Raw genomic sequence first — 18,363 nt, forward strand, 5'->3', positions numbered from 1 at the left:
TTACTGGCTTTCACAGAGTTATTATGAGGACATAAATAATATATAAATATTGTTATTTGCTTTACAAAAGATATATTCTAGTGAAAAGGACTATAACAGAAATTCCATCTTTCCCATTCACATCCACCATAACCTCAGATGTATTTCCTTAAAGATCTGCTAACAGAGCAAACTGAAATTGTTAGGAAGAAAAATCACGTCCAAACTTATGACTTAACAAACAGCAGCACTTTCAGGACATCTTAGAAATTTATACTACTTTTCCAAATTGCCACTAAGTGATCCATACTACAATCATACAACACAAATGGTTAATTTTTCCTTCAATTAAAGGCAGCTTTCTAACATTAGAAAATTCTAAGACTCTATAATACTAAGTTCTGGAACTCAGAGCCAGTGTTTTTCCCCTTTCATCAAAGAGTTTATCATTCCATTAGATCTAGGTTGGAATATCAACCACTGGCTCCCAGTATCTTTTAACATGATATTCTTTAGCCTTAAGATTCCTTAAGTTAAAAGAGGGTTCACATTCATTAAATTTCATCAATTCCATAAACATGATGCTCTGTATAATAAGGTTACATTACAAATACTTATGGTGTGACATTTTAAAAAATGCAAACTATTAGGCATGAGATAAAAATTTATAGGAAAGATGATATACTACTTACTTAAAGTGAGGAACCTCTAACAGCAGAGACCAAGACTTAACTTAGATATGATATTTTTATTTTGAAGTATATTATATAACATATAACATAAGACAGAATTGTATGTGTCTTTGGACTTCTCTGTGATTCTTTAGTTACCAGTTTTCTATGTGATCATATGGCAGAGTAAGATAAATGTGACAGATTTTCTCCCTTTATATTTGCCAAACAGATGGCTGTTTTCTTCAGTGCCCTCTCAAAAGGTCTTTGTTTTTCACAAGAGAATCAAATCCCTAACTGAAACGCTGATTAAAAATATTTCTTCCTGTCACCAGCACAGGATATGAGGGCTAGCCCTCTCCACCCATCTCTCACATCCCAGCATCCCAGCAAAATGACTGTCTTTTGAAAGCAGTTGGGAATAGTTTATTTTAATTTTCTATCACCTTAATATGAATTAGGATAGATATAATCTTACATTTTTAGATTCTTTCTAGCCTAATTAGAATAAATGATAAATAGAAAATCACCAGGACTGAAATAATATTATAAAAAGTAGATACTTTAATGACATTTTGGGCTGATTTTTAAAAAGTCGACAGTTTAAAACCAATGGGATTTTGAACAATGAAGCAATAACTTTTTAAAAGACTTACAGTCAGTGAAGTAAATATATGCTGCTTTATACTTGTTCTCCGATTTACTTGCAAAATCATGTAAGAAACAATCTACAGACTTAAAAAAGGTTAGATGTTAATACACATTTTATTAAATATTAATTTAAATATGTTACCTTTTGAAATGACTAAGATTATTTTATTTCAGTGATAAAATAAAACTTTACTGGCTAAAAGTTTAATTTATAAACTGATTTTTTAAGATGCTATGTTCTCCAGCCAGTGATAGCTAATAAGGTAGTAAGGTAAAAAGAGTAAGGTAATATTAACCAGTTTTGGTTTTGAAAAAAAAAAAAAGAGTAAGGTAATATGTATGAAGAGGATGCTCTTATTGGCAATGAAGAGGTCTAGGAAAACTGAAACAACATAGAAGACAAGACTATTGGAATATAACAGATTAAGGAACTAGAAACCAACATACTATATCATCTACATGGATAACGAACCACCAAGACTTATGACTGGAGAAGTGTTGAAGTGAGACACAGTGAGTGAGAAGCTTAAACTATCAAGTGATTAGAAAGACCCAAAGCTTGGTAGGTGACTGCAAGAATGAGGAATATACAATTTTGTATCTTGCTTTTGTCACATTCAAAACGAACATTTATCTAGGTCACTAACAACCCCTAGAAAAATTATTTTTAATGGCCACATGGGTTTTCATTTATTTATCATTTTATTCATATATTTCATTCAGATATCATCATATGGTCTATTATTTATTAATGCTAAAATTTAATTAGATTTATTTACTACCAGAAACTTAGCTAAACCATTTATTTATTTCCTAACAATAAACTCTAAAATATAAAACATTTTTTAAGGTTCTTGATAAAAAATCACAAACTATTTTCCAAAAAGGCTGTATCAATCTATACTCCCACTAGCAGTATATGGTAGTTTCTGCTCCATTATCCACTGATAACCAGAATAGCCAGAATGCACACACACATACACACCCATATATATATATTTTAAATCCCTCTGCCAATTTGCTAGGTGAAAAATGGTGCTTTTAAGTTGCATTTTTTTTCTCCAATCATGAATTTTTCTCTTATGGAATTATATTACAGATAAGATATAAAATGTCATTAAAACCCACTAGCAGCCAACATGTAGAGACTAAAAAGTGTGTATCTTTTTGTTTTTTTTTTTAAATGTCTGCTAAAGTTTTTTAGAAGTGAAATGAAACAGACATTGCCAAATTAACGTTCTACATGGGAATAAGTGAGAGATCAGGTTTTCAAAAATGCACTCTCAGATATTGTACAGAATAAAGAAATCTGATAATTTGGCTCTGAAAGGTTGGCATCAAGTATGAGTTAGGTCATAGAGTCAGATTATAAACTAAAGAATTTCCTTTCACATAAAATATATACATACACACATATATACCCATCTTCATATATACATACAAATATGCTACAGGAAAGTCACTGAGATAAAGAAGTAATCCAAGACTATAGATTATTTCTTTTACCTACATTACCATCCCCCCAAAAGGTATAGTTCAATAGGAACTGCATGAAAAACAAAACATGCAAAGAAATGTTATTTTATACAATTTAATTCTGCTTTCATATATGGGGAAAAAAGGAATCCTTTTACTTATACATTCTCATTGGGAAGAATGAAAATAATCTTCTAACACAGAAAAAAACTTTCCTAATAAGCAAACTAGTTTATGGCAATATTTTCTTACTAAAGTGTACTTTATTTGTTTGAATTTTCTGTTAGTAAACCATAAGAATGGTGAAATATTGATGAACCTGCTTTGTAAGGCCTCAAAATACTCACCTTTGATGTCGGAGTGATGAAATAAAGAGCTTTCATTTGTCTGACAGGTTCACGATTCTTATAAATATTCTCTACAACTAACAAGAAAAAAGGTCATTTTATATAACCAAATATTTATATACTTAAAATAATTTTTAAATAAATTTTACTGTACTTTCCATTTATAATAATATGAAAATACATTTACAAATAATATGAAAACAAAAACATTTACTGGGTTTAACATTTTCTTTGTCTTCACTGGATACATTTTAAAATCCTGAAAAATGAAAAATGAAAATTCTTCATTTTCTTACATGAATAATGTAAGAAATTATTCATTTCTTACATGAATAATTCATTTTCTTACATGAATTACTCATTAAAATTCATAATAACCTTGCAAGTATTTTACAAATGAGGAAACTGAAGCTTAAAGAAGTAACTTATCCAATCACACAGTTAGGAAGTGGAACAGGCAGGCTTCTAACCCAGATGTGACTCCAGAGCCCAAGTTTTTACCTGCCACAATGCTGTTTAAATAAAATGCCAATTAACGCCTATTCTTTCAAAACCACACATATTTATAAAGTATTTTTTCAACAACAGAACGTCACTAGAATTTAGTCAATTATATTTTTTATTATGGAAATTAAGCAGTTTATAAGATTAGCTAAAGCAAAGTGAATATAAAGTTAATAAACTTTGTCAAATTAACTATTTAAAGCTACATATATATTTCTTAAAACTAATTTAAAGTATCCTTCAACAAATCCAGGGAACCATCTTTCAAGATTCATGTTGACAAAGGGCCTAGAAAGAATTAACATTAATGTGACTGGCAAGAGAGGTTACTGCTGGACTTCTCTTTTAAATATGGTGATTTCCTTTCCTCATTCCTAAACGTATATTAGTAATGTATAGGTTTATCATAACTACTACTAGACAATCAAATAATATTTCCAAGGAAAAATTTAATCTTTTTATCTTCATTCTCAACTATTATAGTTTTACTTGAAAAAAATTAAGGTTTAATCTGTTTTCATTTATTTCAATTGTTTAATGTTCAAAATGGAGTGTCTTACAGTCATGCTATACATATTATTTTGTTTGGTGAATAATGTATTTGTTAAAACACTGAAAATACTGTGATAGATATGATTTAGGGCTCAGGCTCTGAAAATATTCTGAAATCTCTTTATTAATAACAGAAAGTGCCACTTCTCCATTCACTGAAAAATACACATCTATCAAACAACTAAAAAAACCAAGAGAAAGGTCTTTAATAGTGAAAAAAAAATCTAATTCCCAGTCTGTTTTTTACTTTTTATTTATTTTTTTGAAATAAGGTCTCGTTTTGTCACCCAGGCTGGAGTGTAGTGGCACAATCAGGGTTTACTGCAGCCTTGACTTCCCTGGCTCAAGCAATCCTCCTGCCTCAGTTCTCCAAGTAGCTGGGATTACATGTATGTGCCACCATGCTTGGTTAATTTTTTTGGATTTTAGTAGAGACAAAGTCTCACTATATTGCCCAGGCTGGTCTTGAACTCCTGAGTTCAAGTGATCTTCCTGCCTCAGCCTCCCGAAGTGCTGGGATTACAGGCATGAGTCATTGTACCCAGCTTCAGTTTATTTTTTTTAAGGTTTTACACTTGACTTTATTCTCCACTCAAGTAGCAAATCCTGACAAGAGCATTTTTTTTCCCGATTTTGTTTTAATCCCAAGACACTACTAAATATTTTCATGAATGACCTGAATGACAACAGAAAGTTTGACTGCTGAACCTGCCAATGCCCAGTTTCATAAAGGGATTTTCAGGAGAGCTAATGTGGAACTCAAAAGGACTGTTTTGAGTTTAAGTTAGAAGATATGACTACAATTAAACCATAGCAAACTTAGGTGGTTCTGGAGGATATCAAAGGTATCCCACAGCAGCGAGCTCTATGATATACAGTCCTATGAAATGCTTCTCAAAAATAGCTTTCTGTGGCCAAATAAGTTTAGAAAACTGAATACTATCATTTTACCCAGGGGATCCACTTATACCTTGGCATATAAGACTTAGACTCTAAGTCCTAAAGAAAGCTGTTGAGCTCTGTTTAATACTGTTTCCTAAATGTACCGGCCATGGAATCCCTTCCTTGAAGAATATCTATTAATAATGAGCATACAGTAAGAAACAATGGTCTACAAAATGCAATAAAACCTCCCTATAGTGCATAATGGCTCTGCAGTTCCACAGAACTTTTATGTATTATCAAATGGTTCTCACCCTAGTTTCACATCAGAATGACCTTTCAGAACTTAAAAAACTTAAGTGGCTTAATCAATATTTCACTTATCCAGTAGTAGAAAAATCAAGGCTTCAATTTTCTAATTTCTAGTTTAGAGCTTTTTACATTGAGGGTCAGAAAGACCACAATTGAATATGTAATCAACAATAAAGGTTACTTTATGGCTGGGCATGGTGGCTTACACCTGTAATCCCAGCACTTTGGGAGGCCAAGGCAAGTGGATTACTTGAACCCAGGAGTTTGAGACCATCCTGGGCAACATGGTGAAACCCTGTTTCTATCCAAGAAAATATACAAATTAGCTGGGTGTGCTAGTGTGTGCCTGTAGTCCCAGCTACTTCGGAGACTGAGATGGGAGGATTGTTTGAACCCGGGAGGAGGAGGCTGCAGTGAGCCAAAATCGCACTACTGCACTCCAGCCTGGGTGACAGAGTGAGATCCTGTCTCAAAAAAAAAAAAAAAAAAGATTATTTTATGTATAAACATCAAAACATAAATATTATATGGTCAGACTTTCTTGAGAATACTGGGTATACTTTTGAACTTCATTAAGTTAGGAGTAATAGACGGTACATAAACTACATTAGGATCCAAAATATAAATGAATTATATTTCACTTGGAGCCTCAGATTCCTCATTACAAATGAGAGTATTTATCTGTCTTCATAGGTTTTTATGAAGATCAAATTTTAATAAGTGAGTTAAAGGATGATGAATTAAGAATAACATGATTATGCATGTTACAAGATATTGGTATTTTCCTCAATAGGTAATACAGATTAATATCTCAATAACATAATCCCGCCTAGAGGAAGATAACTTCTTATGACATTATGATTTTTTTTCAGAATCTGTAAGTATTTCAAATTTTCATACTAAAACTGATTTAAACTTATAATTATTTGTCTCATTTCTGGTAATAAAGATAAATTTACAAAGTCAGCATTATGCATTTGTAAACATGTACAACAGCTGATTTTATGACATAAATCTTGATATCCATTTTAAAGCGATATATGAAACCATAAACTAAATCAAAATACTGAAGTAAAGCTTGTGTATCAATATACAAAATTGTTATATATATATATATGTATATATGAGCAAAACATTTAAAGAACAACCTCAACAAAGCAATTAAGTTAGGCTTGGTTAGAGGTCTTAATTATATGTCTCAGCTGAGAGAAAAAAACTGACAGAAGATTCAGAGAAAAGAATGCTAAATCTAATAGTTATGGCTACAGTAATTTAAAAAAATAAGCTCCTTAGAAACACAATTACTAACTAAAATTTAATACCTCAGATCTCCCCCAATTACAATTAAAAAGTGTTCATGCCAAGAATAACACTTACCAGTAATACCTTCTTCTAGAAGATCTGTCATTTTGCAACACGATGCCAAAAGCTTAGTGGTAAATTCATCTAAAAGCATTATCTTAAAACAAACACAAATTTAAAAATACTGTAAGCATCCTATTACCAAGAATGAAAAAAAGAATTTTATCCATTAAACTTTATAAGCCTTTTATATAACATAAAATATCAGGACAGTAGGCAAAATGATCTCATCTTTTATCTTGCATGAGCTAGAGATTTTCTCAATATACATGCATATAGTATCGTACATAAGTAAGCAAACAGAAATATTTCTAATTTGAAACATAGAGTTTATTCATTTTAAATGACACTATGTTTAACATCAAATTTTCTTAAAATTACAATTGCCACTTGTAAAACAATTACTGCACAAAGCACTGTTTTAAGTAATTTCCATGGATTAATTCACCTCATATTTACAATTACCATATGAGGTATTACCATCACCATTTTTATAAACAAGGAAACGGGGCAGAGAGAGGTCAAGTAACTTGTGCAAGGAGCCACGGCTATTAAGTGGTGAAGTTAGTATTTGGAGCCAAGCAGTGTGATTCCAGACCCTATATAGTCATCCCTCGGTATCCATGGGGGTTCGAGGACCCCTGTGTATACCAAAAATTCATGGATGCTCAAATCTCTTATATAAAATAGTGTAGTATTTGCATGTAACCTACACACATCCTCCCACATACGTCAAATCATCTTTAGATTACTTATACTAGAATACCTAATACCATGTAAATACTATGTAGTTTTTATACTGTATTGTTTTTAAAGTTTGTATTATTTTTTATAAGAGCAAGGTATGCAAACTCTACCTTCCATTCGCCTTCTTTCTTGCAGTCATCAAACACTGTTGCTTTTATCTCTGTTTAAAAAAGAAAGGAATTACTTAGGAATTAAATAAACAGAAACATAGTAATCCAAAGGGTCCAAAATGGCTAAGGAAAAATCCAATTTGAAATTTGTTAAACTACATAAAAAGTATACATATTTGTTAAACCTTATGGAAAAATCCAATTCTAATACCTAGCCTATACAGTACATTTAAACTGTAATCAATTTTTTAACTTTAAAAGGTATTATAAAAAGGGTTAATATATTTAAGTACATGAACATACCGAGAAAATATTTCTAAAATTATTACCTGATTTGGTTTTTCCTATTCTACTTAAATCCCAAGTAAAACAAGATGAAAACAAAAAACCCACGGGAACATCCTTAAGTTGCCCATTGCTAAATTATATCTGATGATCAAATCTGCATAAACATTTTTCATACCGATTTACTACATTATGCTTTTCAACAATACATATCACAGCATTTGGATACCAATATTGTCTTGATTTATAATCAATAAATATGTTCCTTACAATGACTTTCAAAATTATCTAAATATGTTTTAAAAATTAGTTCACTGATTTAAAAACATTTTCCATTATGTATTAAATAATTCATGTGGACAATTTATACAAATATCTGTTCTACTTAATAAAACAATTTCCCACACTACGTTTTATTAATGTTCAATTGATTTTAAAATCGGTAGTAATACAAATACATAAAATATAATTAAAATATAAATTATAGTAACCTGTTTTTCATTAATTCTTATTAATGAGATGGTTATTTCATTAATTTAAGCTTTTCCATTTCCTAATTTATATTTAAGTTAATGCTTTTGGGAAATTTATCAACAAGTTTTTGGTAACAAGTCATGTTAAAAAATGACGGCTCTTGTATCAGAGGGTATAAATAATAACAGTTACTGTGGTACAATAAAAAATATTTGGTTTTTACCCCCTGTTCCTAGCACAGAGCCCCTAAAGCCCTTGGAATCTCCTGAGTGATAGCATCTCTTCCATCTGCAAATGAAATGACTCTTGGATGAGGGGCCCCTATACAGCTTTAGATTGAGGGCTGGTCACCAGACCAAGCCATGTTTACAGGGTTGGAACTTTCAGCCCCATCCCAGGACCTCTGGGAAAGCAGAGGGACTGGAGATTGAGTTCAATCACCAGTGATGTAATCATTCATGCTTATATAATGAAGCCTCCATAAAAACCCCTTAAGAGAGTTTGGAGAGCTTCCAAGGTGGTGAACAAACCATGTGCCAGGAGGGTGAGACACCCAGCTCCATGTGGATAGAAGCACCTATGCTTAGGACCTTTTTTGACCTTACCCTATGTATCTCTCCAACCTGGCTGTTCATTTGTATCTTTTGTAATAAACTGGTAATAGTAAGTTAAGTGTTTTCTGAAGTTCTGTGAGCCATTCCAGCAAATTAATGAACCTGAAAGGGAAGGGGGGTTGTAGGAATTCCTGACTTTGTAGCCAAGACAGACAGAAGTGTGGGTAACCTAGGGACTTGGTACTGGCATTTGAAGTGAAGGCAGTATTGTGAGACTGAGCCCTTAAACCTGTGGAGTCTGACACTAACTAGTGTTCCTAGCTAACTAGTTCCTAACTGGATATCCTACAATTCATTTCAATTCTGACACTAATACAGCTGGTGTCCAGAGTTGGAGAACTGGTTGGTGTGAGGGGGGAATAAAACACATATTTGGTGTCAGAAATGTTGTTAGTAAAAGCAATTCAGTTATTTATAGTCATTTTCAGAACTGTGATCTGGAAGGCTGTATTGTGATTGAGAAGATTTGGAAGTGTTATGAAATATCAATTGAGATAATTATATATTGTTTGCTAGGAGGATTATAGTGTTATATGAGAATTATGGTGAAAGTCCAAAATATTTAACCATAATTTAAGCCAAAAGCGCTGGCTTCTAGAACCCTACAGGCAAAAATAAAGGATTTTATCGGATAGAGCTCAGATACAGAAATATTATGCTGCTTTTCCTTTCAAAGCTAGCTTCATTCCTTATACCTCAAACAAGCTGAAAATTGAAGACATTTGCTTGTTTTTATCAGATTTGTGTCTTTCTCTTAAGAAATGAATGCTCATGGAGTTTATGATGGAGCAGATTGGAGAAAAGCTCCCCAAGCAGAAGTCATCTCATTACAGTCTTTGAAACCTTAGAACTGCATTGTCCTACATGGTGGAAACCAGCCGTATCTGGCTATTGAGCACCTGAAATGTGGCTAGTCTGAACTGAGATATCCTGTAAGTACAGAATACATATGAGACTTCAAAAACCTTAGCACAAAAAAAGGAATGTAAAAAACTTATTAGGTCAAATATAATATATTAATTTTACCTTTTTCTTTTTACCTTTTTATGTGACTACTAGAAAATTTAAAATTACATATGTAGCTTGCTTTAAATTTCTAATGATAGAACTGTCTTGGAATCTGAAGATACTTGGATCTATCTGTGTCTGCCAGAGGAAAAAAAAAAAAGAATCTGAAGATACCTACAGAGTCAGTGTCATTGTCTAAAAGAAAGAACTAGTTTTATGGAGATAGTAAGGGCACCCATAAAAAGTGACACAGTCACAGGTAGGTATGTTTAGAGAGGAGTCAAAGGAAATCACATCAACAAATACTATAGAACGAAGGAGGTATTTCCTCTAAATACTAATGAAAATCATTTGACCTTATATCTGTTTCTCTAGCATCCTAAATATGGATATATCTCAAGACTCAATTCTCTTACTTTTGCTCTGCTTGTTCTCAGAGCAAAGGTAAGAGAATTTGCTCCTGTGGCTGGTCTCCTCAGAGACCATATTCATCATCAAAGTTTCATCTATCATATTAATCTTTTGATTTTCCACAATCTTACAGCCTTTCTCTCTTTGAACTTCATTCAACTACGCAATACAGATACAAGCAGCTACATGTCTCAAGTTGAGATTACAGCACCCTGAAAACTACTCTAGACTTATTTCTCTAAGTATTATTGTCATTTTCTTAGTCATTGTCTTTGTCTATTTCCTCCTTTCCCCACGCCCACCTATTAGGCATATTGATTGTTCTCCCTGGTAGCTATTATTTTTCATTGCTACTGTCACCCAGCATCGACTTGATTCTTCTCTCTCACTGAAGTACTGCAATAGAATCCTATCTGGATTTCCTGCTTTCCACCTCCAACACCTTTGCTGTTTCAATCCATTTTTCACACTGCTGTCAGAGTCACCTTCCTGAAATACAACCCTTTGTTTATATTAATACACACCTCGAAATTCCCTCAAATGCTCACTCTTGCTTACAGAATAAAATCTAAACTCTACTATTTAACATCCTCCACTGACTGGCTTCTACCTAATCTCTAAATTAATCTTCCACTAGTCCAAAAGTTACCCAAATAATTTTTGTTTTTGTTTTTTGAGACTGAGTTATGTTCTGTCACCCAGGCTGAATTGAGTGGCATGATCACTGCTCACTGCAGCCTCAACTTCCCAGGCTCCAGCGATCCTCCCACTTCAGCCTCCCGAGTAGCTGGGACCACAGGTGTGCGTTACCACACCTGGCTAATTTTTGTATTTTTGATAGAGTTTCACCATGTTGCTCAGGCTGGTCTCGAACTCCTGGGCTCAAGCAATCCACCTGCTTTGGCCTCCCAAAGTGCTGTAATTACAGGCGTGAGCCACCGTGCCCGGGCTTATGCTAGCTATTTATTTATTTATTTATTTAGACTCAGGGTCTTGCTCTGTCACCCAGGCTGGAGTGCGGTGGCACAATCAATGTCCACTGCAGCCTCAGCCTCCTGGGCTGAAGGGATCCTCCTGCCTCAGCCTCCCATGTAGCTGGGAACACAGGTGCATGTCACCAAACATGGTTAATTTTAAAATTTTTTTGTAGAGATGGGGTCTCACTTTGTTGCCCAGGTTGGTCTCGAGCTCCTGGGCTCAAGGGATCATCCCACCTCGGACTCTCAAAGTACTAGGATTACAGGCATGAGCCATGGTACCTGGCTTATAATTTTTATATAATCTTTTTTATGGCATCTGAGTCACCAGTTAATTTTTAAAAGTCTAACCCATACTATCCTATATTTGCTCCACATTTTATTGCCTTACTTTTTATATTTTAGATCTTTAATATATATGAATTTTAAAAATTTGCTGGAGATGGACTAAGATCATGCCTAAGTATATAAAAGAGGAGCAAGAAAGCACAATTAAAAAAAAAAAAAGATGTCAGGCAAAAAGCCTTAAATGAAAACCTAATAGTAAATATTTATGTCCCAAACAAAACAACATAAAAGAAAACTATGACATAAGAGAAAACTATCAGGAATGCAAGCAGAAATAAAGAAAATATAACAAAGTGAAGATCTAAAAAATGGAATCATGGAGAATTCAAGCTGAAGAAAACATGTTGAAGAAAATGTAGTCCAAACCCCTCATGGTTTGAGTTAGGAAACAGAAGTATAACCTAGACTAGAAACCAAGTCTTGCAATGACTAGTTCAGTATGGAGAAATAATAAACCAAGCTTTTATAAATAGTGCATAATGACAATGTTTTTGAAAATCAAATAGAAAAAGCAAAAAAATCAGACTTGTAGGCCATAAGGGAATTTATATTCTCAGAAAACTAAAACATGGCCGGGCGTGGTGGCTCACGCCTGTAATCCCAGCACTTTGGGAGGCAGAGGTGGGCAGATCATGAGGTCAGGAGTTTGAGACCAGCCTGGCCAACATGGTGAAACCCTGTCTCTACTAATAATACAAAAATTAGCTGGGCATGGTGGCGCTCATCTGTAGTCCCAGCTACTCAGGAAGCTGAGGCAGGAGAATAACTTGAACCCAGGAGGCAGAGGTTGCAGTGAGCAGAGATCATGCCATTGCACTCCAGCCTGGACAACAGAGTGAGACTCCATCTCAAAAAAATAAAAATAATAAAAAGGCCGGGTGCGGTGGCTCATGCCTACAATCCCAGCACTTTCGGAGGCTGAGACGGGCAAATCATGAGGTCAGGAGATCGAGACCATCCTGGCCAACATGGTGAAACCCTGTCTCTACCAAAAATACAAAAATTAGCTGGGCGTGGTGGTGCATGCCTGTAATCCCAGCTACTTGGGAGGCTGAGGCAGGAGAATTGCTTGAACCAGGGAAGCAGAAGTTGCAGTGAGCCTAGATCACGCCACTGCATTCCAGCCTGGCGACAGAGCAAGACTCTGTCTCAAAAAAAAGAAAAAGAAAAAGAACACTAAAACATGTTATTAAATTCCTAATTATGATTCCAACAGATTCTGCCTCTGGCCCAAATTATTCAGTGAATAGGTAAGAATCTTTATAAAAGCAAACCCAGGGGCCTGGGGCAGGAAACCAAAGCAATAATCATCACGAGTCAGCTGAACAAAAACAGACTAACTGTGAATGGGAAAGACCACCCAGGGGCTTTCAAGATAAAATGATCAAAAATTGTATGAAAGCAGAATATATACAAACTAAGGACTGGCCGGGTGCAGTGACTCACGCCTGTAATCCCAGCACTTTGGGAGGCTGAGGCGAGTGGATCATGAGGTCAAGAGATTGAGACCATCCTGGCCAACATGGTGAAACCTCATCTCTACCAAAAATGCAAAAATTTGCTGGGCGAGGTGGCACGTGCCTGTAATCCCAGCTACTCAAAAACAAAACAAAACAAAACATACACAAAAAAAGCTAAGGACTACTGTATGACCGACTAAATATAAACAAAAGTAAATACTAAAGCAATTATTTCTAGGTAGAAATGTAGTAAATTGAATATTTATTCTTTTTTTTTTTTTTTTTGAGACAGGATCTCACTCTGTTGCCCAGGCTGGAGTGCAGTGGCGCAATCTCGGCTCACTGCAACCTCCACCTCCCGGGTTCAAGCGATCCTCCTACCTCGGCCTCCCAAGGAGTTGGGACTACAGGCACACACAATTCATTATTAAAGAAAACACTACAATAAAGGGCATGGAGGATTTCTCGTAAACATAACAGTGTAAGGGTAAAAAGTCACCATTATAAAAGTATTTGGTGGTGATAAAAGTCAGAATACTGGCTACTCTAGGAGAGAGGGTAGAGCTTGAACTGAGAAAGGTCAGTCATAGGGTGCTTGGAAACATTCTTTTATCTTGATCTGGATGGTAGTTACATGGGTAAAAAACTCATCCAGCTGTGCACTTATCACTAGTACACTTCACACTAACATTACGTTTAATTAAATCTTTTTTTTTTGAGACAGAGTCTCGCTCTGTTGCCCAGGCTGGAGTGCAGTGGCGTGATCTCGGCTCACTGCAACCTCCACCTCCCAGGTTCAAGCGATTCTCCTGCCTCAGCCTCCCGAATAGCTGGGACTACAGGCACACGCCACTATGCCCAGCTAATTTTTGTATTTTTAGTAGAGATGGGGTTTCACCATGTTGGCCAGGATGGTCTCGATCTCATGACCTTGTGATCCGCCCACCTCGGCCTCCCAAAGTGCTGGAATTACAGGCGTGAGCCACCGCGCCCAGCACACTTAATTAAATCTTAAGACTAATTTCTCTTCAAAATAGGAACAAGAAAATTGCTTCCTCTCAGCACTGTTTAATGAATGCCAGAAATGCTAGTGACTGCTCTTTGAAAAAGGAGGAGAAAAAATCATTTTTTAATGGTTCCCCACTGCCTACAGAATGTCTAAATAATACAGCAACCAGGCCCTTCATAATCTGGCTCCAACATACCTTTTGGTCTATGTCCGCCTATCCCTGGCAATGAATACCCTGTACTTGATCAAAAGGAATTGTTCCCTCTTCCATAATCAACCACTTACTTTGTCACCTTTAGGGTTTGACATACATTTCCCTCTGCCTGTCAAAATCCTACTACCTTTCAAGAAACATCTTATATGTCACTTCCTCTTGAGCCTTCCCTGACCTCCTCCCATAGAGGAAATAATTCCTTTTTCCTCTCTTCGTCCAAAATTTCATACTGCTAATACAGCAGTCATTAAGTTTACTTGTGCACCTGTCTTCTCCCACTCAATTGTCAATTCTAGGAAACCAAAGAACAGAGTACACACTCAATAAACACTGATTTAAATAAATGACTGTGTAAATATCCAAAAATTAAAAAAAGAAAATTTTGCCCAACAAAATAAAAGAGAAAGCAACCAGAATGAAAAAAGACATAAAACAAACATAATTGAATAAAACAAAAACATGATTCTATGCACGCTTGTATTTGCATAAAAAAACTTGTGGAAGGATTTATAAGAAACCTAAGAGTGATTGTCTCTGGAGAGGAAGGTTGGGAGGAAGATTAATTTTATTTTTATTTAAAATTTTTTAAATCTAATTTTACTTTTTTTTTTTTAAGACAGGATCTCACTATATTGCCCAGGCTGGTCTATGAACTCCTAGGCTCAGGTGATCATCTTGCCCCGGCCTCCCGAAGTGTTGGGATTACAGGCGTGAACCACCGCACCTGGCCCTAATTTTTTCTTTTCTTTTCTGCTATCAAAATTTTTTGCCACCTCAAGGTATTTAAAAAGCAATTTAAAATGTTAATTACGAGATTGTGAAGCAACATGAAAAATGTTGAGTCAATGTCAGTTGTTTAAAAAAAAGGAAGTCACAGAATGACAGATAATAAAAACAATGTCTTTATCTGTATGAGGATCAGAAGGAAAATGTGAAAAAGGGAAAAAGCTTATGATTCAATATGTAAAGAACTGGCTTAAATACATACATGCAGATGTTAATCACATACATATTTTGGAAATTATTTATACAACACAATTTGTTACCATTTTCACATAAATGTATTTAAATACCATTGTTTTAAAACATCTCAAATCTTAAGTCAGCCATGTAAATCTTGAAAAAGCAAATGCCAACCTTAAAATTATCTAACCTTTTAAAAGATAATTTCATATTTTTCACCTATTTATACATTTGCTTAGTGCCTGCTATATGTTAGGCACTATCCCAGTTACTGATCTGGATTTTTAATTTTAGACAAGGAACTCTAACTCCCAGAATTCTGCTGACTAAATCATTTGTTTTTTGTTCAACAAGTTGGACTAAGAAATACTAATTAGATGCTACTCCCTTTCCACTACTAGGCCATAATTATTTTGAACTCAGAGATGCCAAACAATGATGGTTATTCCTGTTGGGTGGTTTCATTCTTTCTCTAACCTGCCAGACCTAGGTTTGGAGCGATGTTTATGAAAGTTGTGGATGATACCGCAGAACATCAGTAACCAATAAGGAGTCCGGTCCTAACAGCAGGGAGCGGCCCCCGAGAGTAGGGAAAACGGAAGGAGCGGCTCTTGCCCAGGCTATGCAGGAAGATGTCACGGCTGGACACCGGTCATTCCAATGGTCCCTTCTCAAGACCTTTTCAGAAAGTAGGCTCCTCTCGGAATAGGGGAAGATGAGTCTGTTAAACAGTGAGGTTTTTTGAAAAGCACGGGTTGATACTAACACGAATAAGCATAATAAACAGTCCTTGCAAACTCCAGTGTGGGGTGGAGATGGGGGCGGAATAAACAGCGCCCGGATTGTCTCGGATGGAGAGACATCCCCAACTGGTGGAGCGCGGACGGGAGCGGAGAAGAGTGGGGAGCGCGGCCGAGGACACGCACGGGCTCCGCGGGAGGGAAAGCCGGGCCGGGCGGCTCACCCGGGGCGGAGCTTCGCGGCCAGAGCGCGGCCGAGGCGAGGGGGTGCCCGACGCCAACGAGAAGGCCGCGTCCCGTCGCACCCCGCCCATCCCTGGTGCTGGCAAGGAATAAGGCAGGGCAGGAAAGCAGGAAGAAGTCCTCACACAGGTCCCAAAGCAACAAGTGCTCGCGGCGGCTCCTCAACAGACCGCTGGGTTGGGGCTGCAAAACGAGGCCCGGCACGGCAGCCTCCCGGCCTTCCCTCTCTCAACCCCTACCCCACCGCACTCACTCTGCCACACGACGCTCTTTAGCCCCCTCTCTGCCACCGGCGGCGCCATCTTCCCGACACTGCGGAGCAGCAGCCACCACCTTCCACTCCCAACCTACTTTGGCCGCAGAAGCGGCGTTGGGGTGGCCCCGCCCCTTGCTGCAGGAGAATGCCCCACCCCCTCTAGCAGACCTCGCCCTCCGGTGACGTCACGCGCGTCAGCAAGGGAATTTCCGCCCACTCCCGGACGGAGGCTGCGCAGTACAGGTGGAACCTCCGTGGGAAGTCGGGAGCACCCTAGCGGGAGGCTGCTGTCGCCCGAGGTTCGACGTCCTATGGCCTAGGAACGCGAAGTGCCAAACCGATCGTGAGCCAAGGCCGTCTATGAAATTCCGAGTTCACACATACACGAAGACTGGAGGATCCTCCCCATTACAGAATAACCCTTCACTTCGCAAGGCGATTCATAATAGACTTCACTCAGTAGCCAGCCCAACTACCCAATGGAAAATGTACTGTACCCAAATGTTTATTTCATTCATTTTTTCAAGGACACAGTAATTGCGTAGAACTGTGAGGTTCCCTCCAGTGTGCCAAGAACTGTGCTGGACTTTTAGGAAACTCAAAGAAATGAGAGATCGACTCTTTCCCCTGAAGAATTTATAATCTAATTAAAGAGCACAATTCCTGGAATGCTGCAGGTAGTTAAAACTTAGTTTAAAAATTGAATGCCTTAATGATAAGATATACATAAATGAACCAACAAAACAATAATCATTTATTAACAAATTTATGCAACAAATGTAGGGAGGACCTGTTAATGCTTCAGAATCTACAATTATTGTTGAAAGTTGATTCACAGAGGAGGAGATCTGAGCTCAGAAAGTTTAGGTAGAGATCTGTTTACTGAGATGGTTCCTTTGGGACTTTAAATCAAAGTCCTCAAACGTTAAGTTAGATCAGTTTAGTTGCTAAGAGCCCTAACTGTGAGATAACCATGTGACATTGGCAGAAAGTAGGCTTTCCTAGAAGGATTTGCAAAGAACCAGTGGCTGTAAAGATTCAAATTGGTCACACAGGGAAGTAGAAGTGGTTAGATACTGCTACTACTAATAATGTCTAATATTTACTGAGTGCTTACTTACCGTATGCCAGGCACCATGCTAAGTAGATTACCTCACTGATCCTCAAAGCAACACTTACAACAAGGAAACTGAGGCTTAATGAAGTCAAGTAACTTGCCAAGGATGCACTTAGTGGTGGAGTGGGAACAAAGATCAGGCTTGGGCTACATGGAAAGCAATAGAGTAGTCTGTGGGGTAACCTGCAATTTTTAGGAGAGGAAAGTCAAATGAAGAATTAAGAACAGGCTGGGCATGGTGGCTCACACCTGTAATCCCAGCACTTTGGGAGGCCTAGGCAGGAGGACTGATAGAGGCCAGGAGTTTAAGACCAGCCTGGGCAACATAGCAAGACTGCTGTCTCCACCAAAAAAAAAAAAAAATTAATAAAAAAGTTAGCTGGGCATGATGGCGCATGCTACCTGCAAGCTGAGGAGTCGTAGCTGCTTGCGAGGCTGACATAGGACGACTGCTTGAGCCTGGGAGTTCCAGGCTGCAGTGAGCTATGATCATGCAACTGTACTCCAGTTTGGGGAACAGAATGAGACCCTGTCTCTAACAATAAAAAAGGCCATAAAATGGGTTCTGGCACAACCTATGGCTGAGTGGTTTTTCTGTTCAAGGCCTATATGAGAATAGAAGCTGGAGCCCTGACCTCCTTTAAACCTACT

At 36.9% G+C, this 18,363-nt stretch overlaps 1 protein-coding gene across 3 annotated transcripts in view; it reads right to left on the reverse strand.

The window, feature by feature from the left end:
• The window catches only part of STXBP3 (syntaxin binding protein 3), a 65,348-nt gene extending 48,534 nt beyond the window's left edge, over positions 1–16,814 (reverse strand). For all 3 annotated transcript variants that reach the window (XR_010159228.1, XM_016923686.3, XM_001145368.5), the window contains exons 1-5: positions 16,593–16,814; positions 7,594–7,643; positions 6,752–6,833; positions 3,125–3,201; positions 1,307–1,385 (exon numbers count right to left, since the gene is read on the reverse strand). Coding sequence is in view for 2 of the 3 variants with exons in the window: in XM_016923686.3 (XP_016779175.1) it covers positions 1,307–1,385; positions 3,125–3,201; positions 6,752–6,833; positions 7,594–7,643; positions 16,593–16,641 (337 nt within the window). In the remaining variant the exon portion in view is untranslated. The remainder of the gene's footprint in view (positions 1–1,306; positions 1,386–3,124; positions 3,202–6,751; positions 6,834–7,593; positions 7,644–16,592) is intronic.
• Between the last annotated feature and the right edge of the window lie 1,549 nt (positions 16,815–18,363).

Source organism: Pan troglodytes, chromosome 1 (assembly GCF_028858775.2).
Source record: "Pan troglodytes isolate AG18354 chromosome 1, NHGRI_mPanTro3-v2.0_pri, whole genome shotgun sequence".
NCBI classification, from domain to species: domain Eukaryota; kingdom Metazoa; phylum Chordata; class Mammalia; order Primates; family Hominidae; genus Pan; species Pan troglodytes.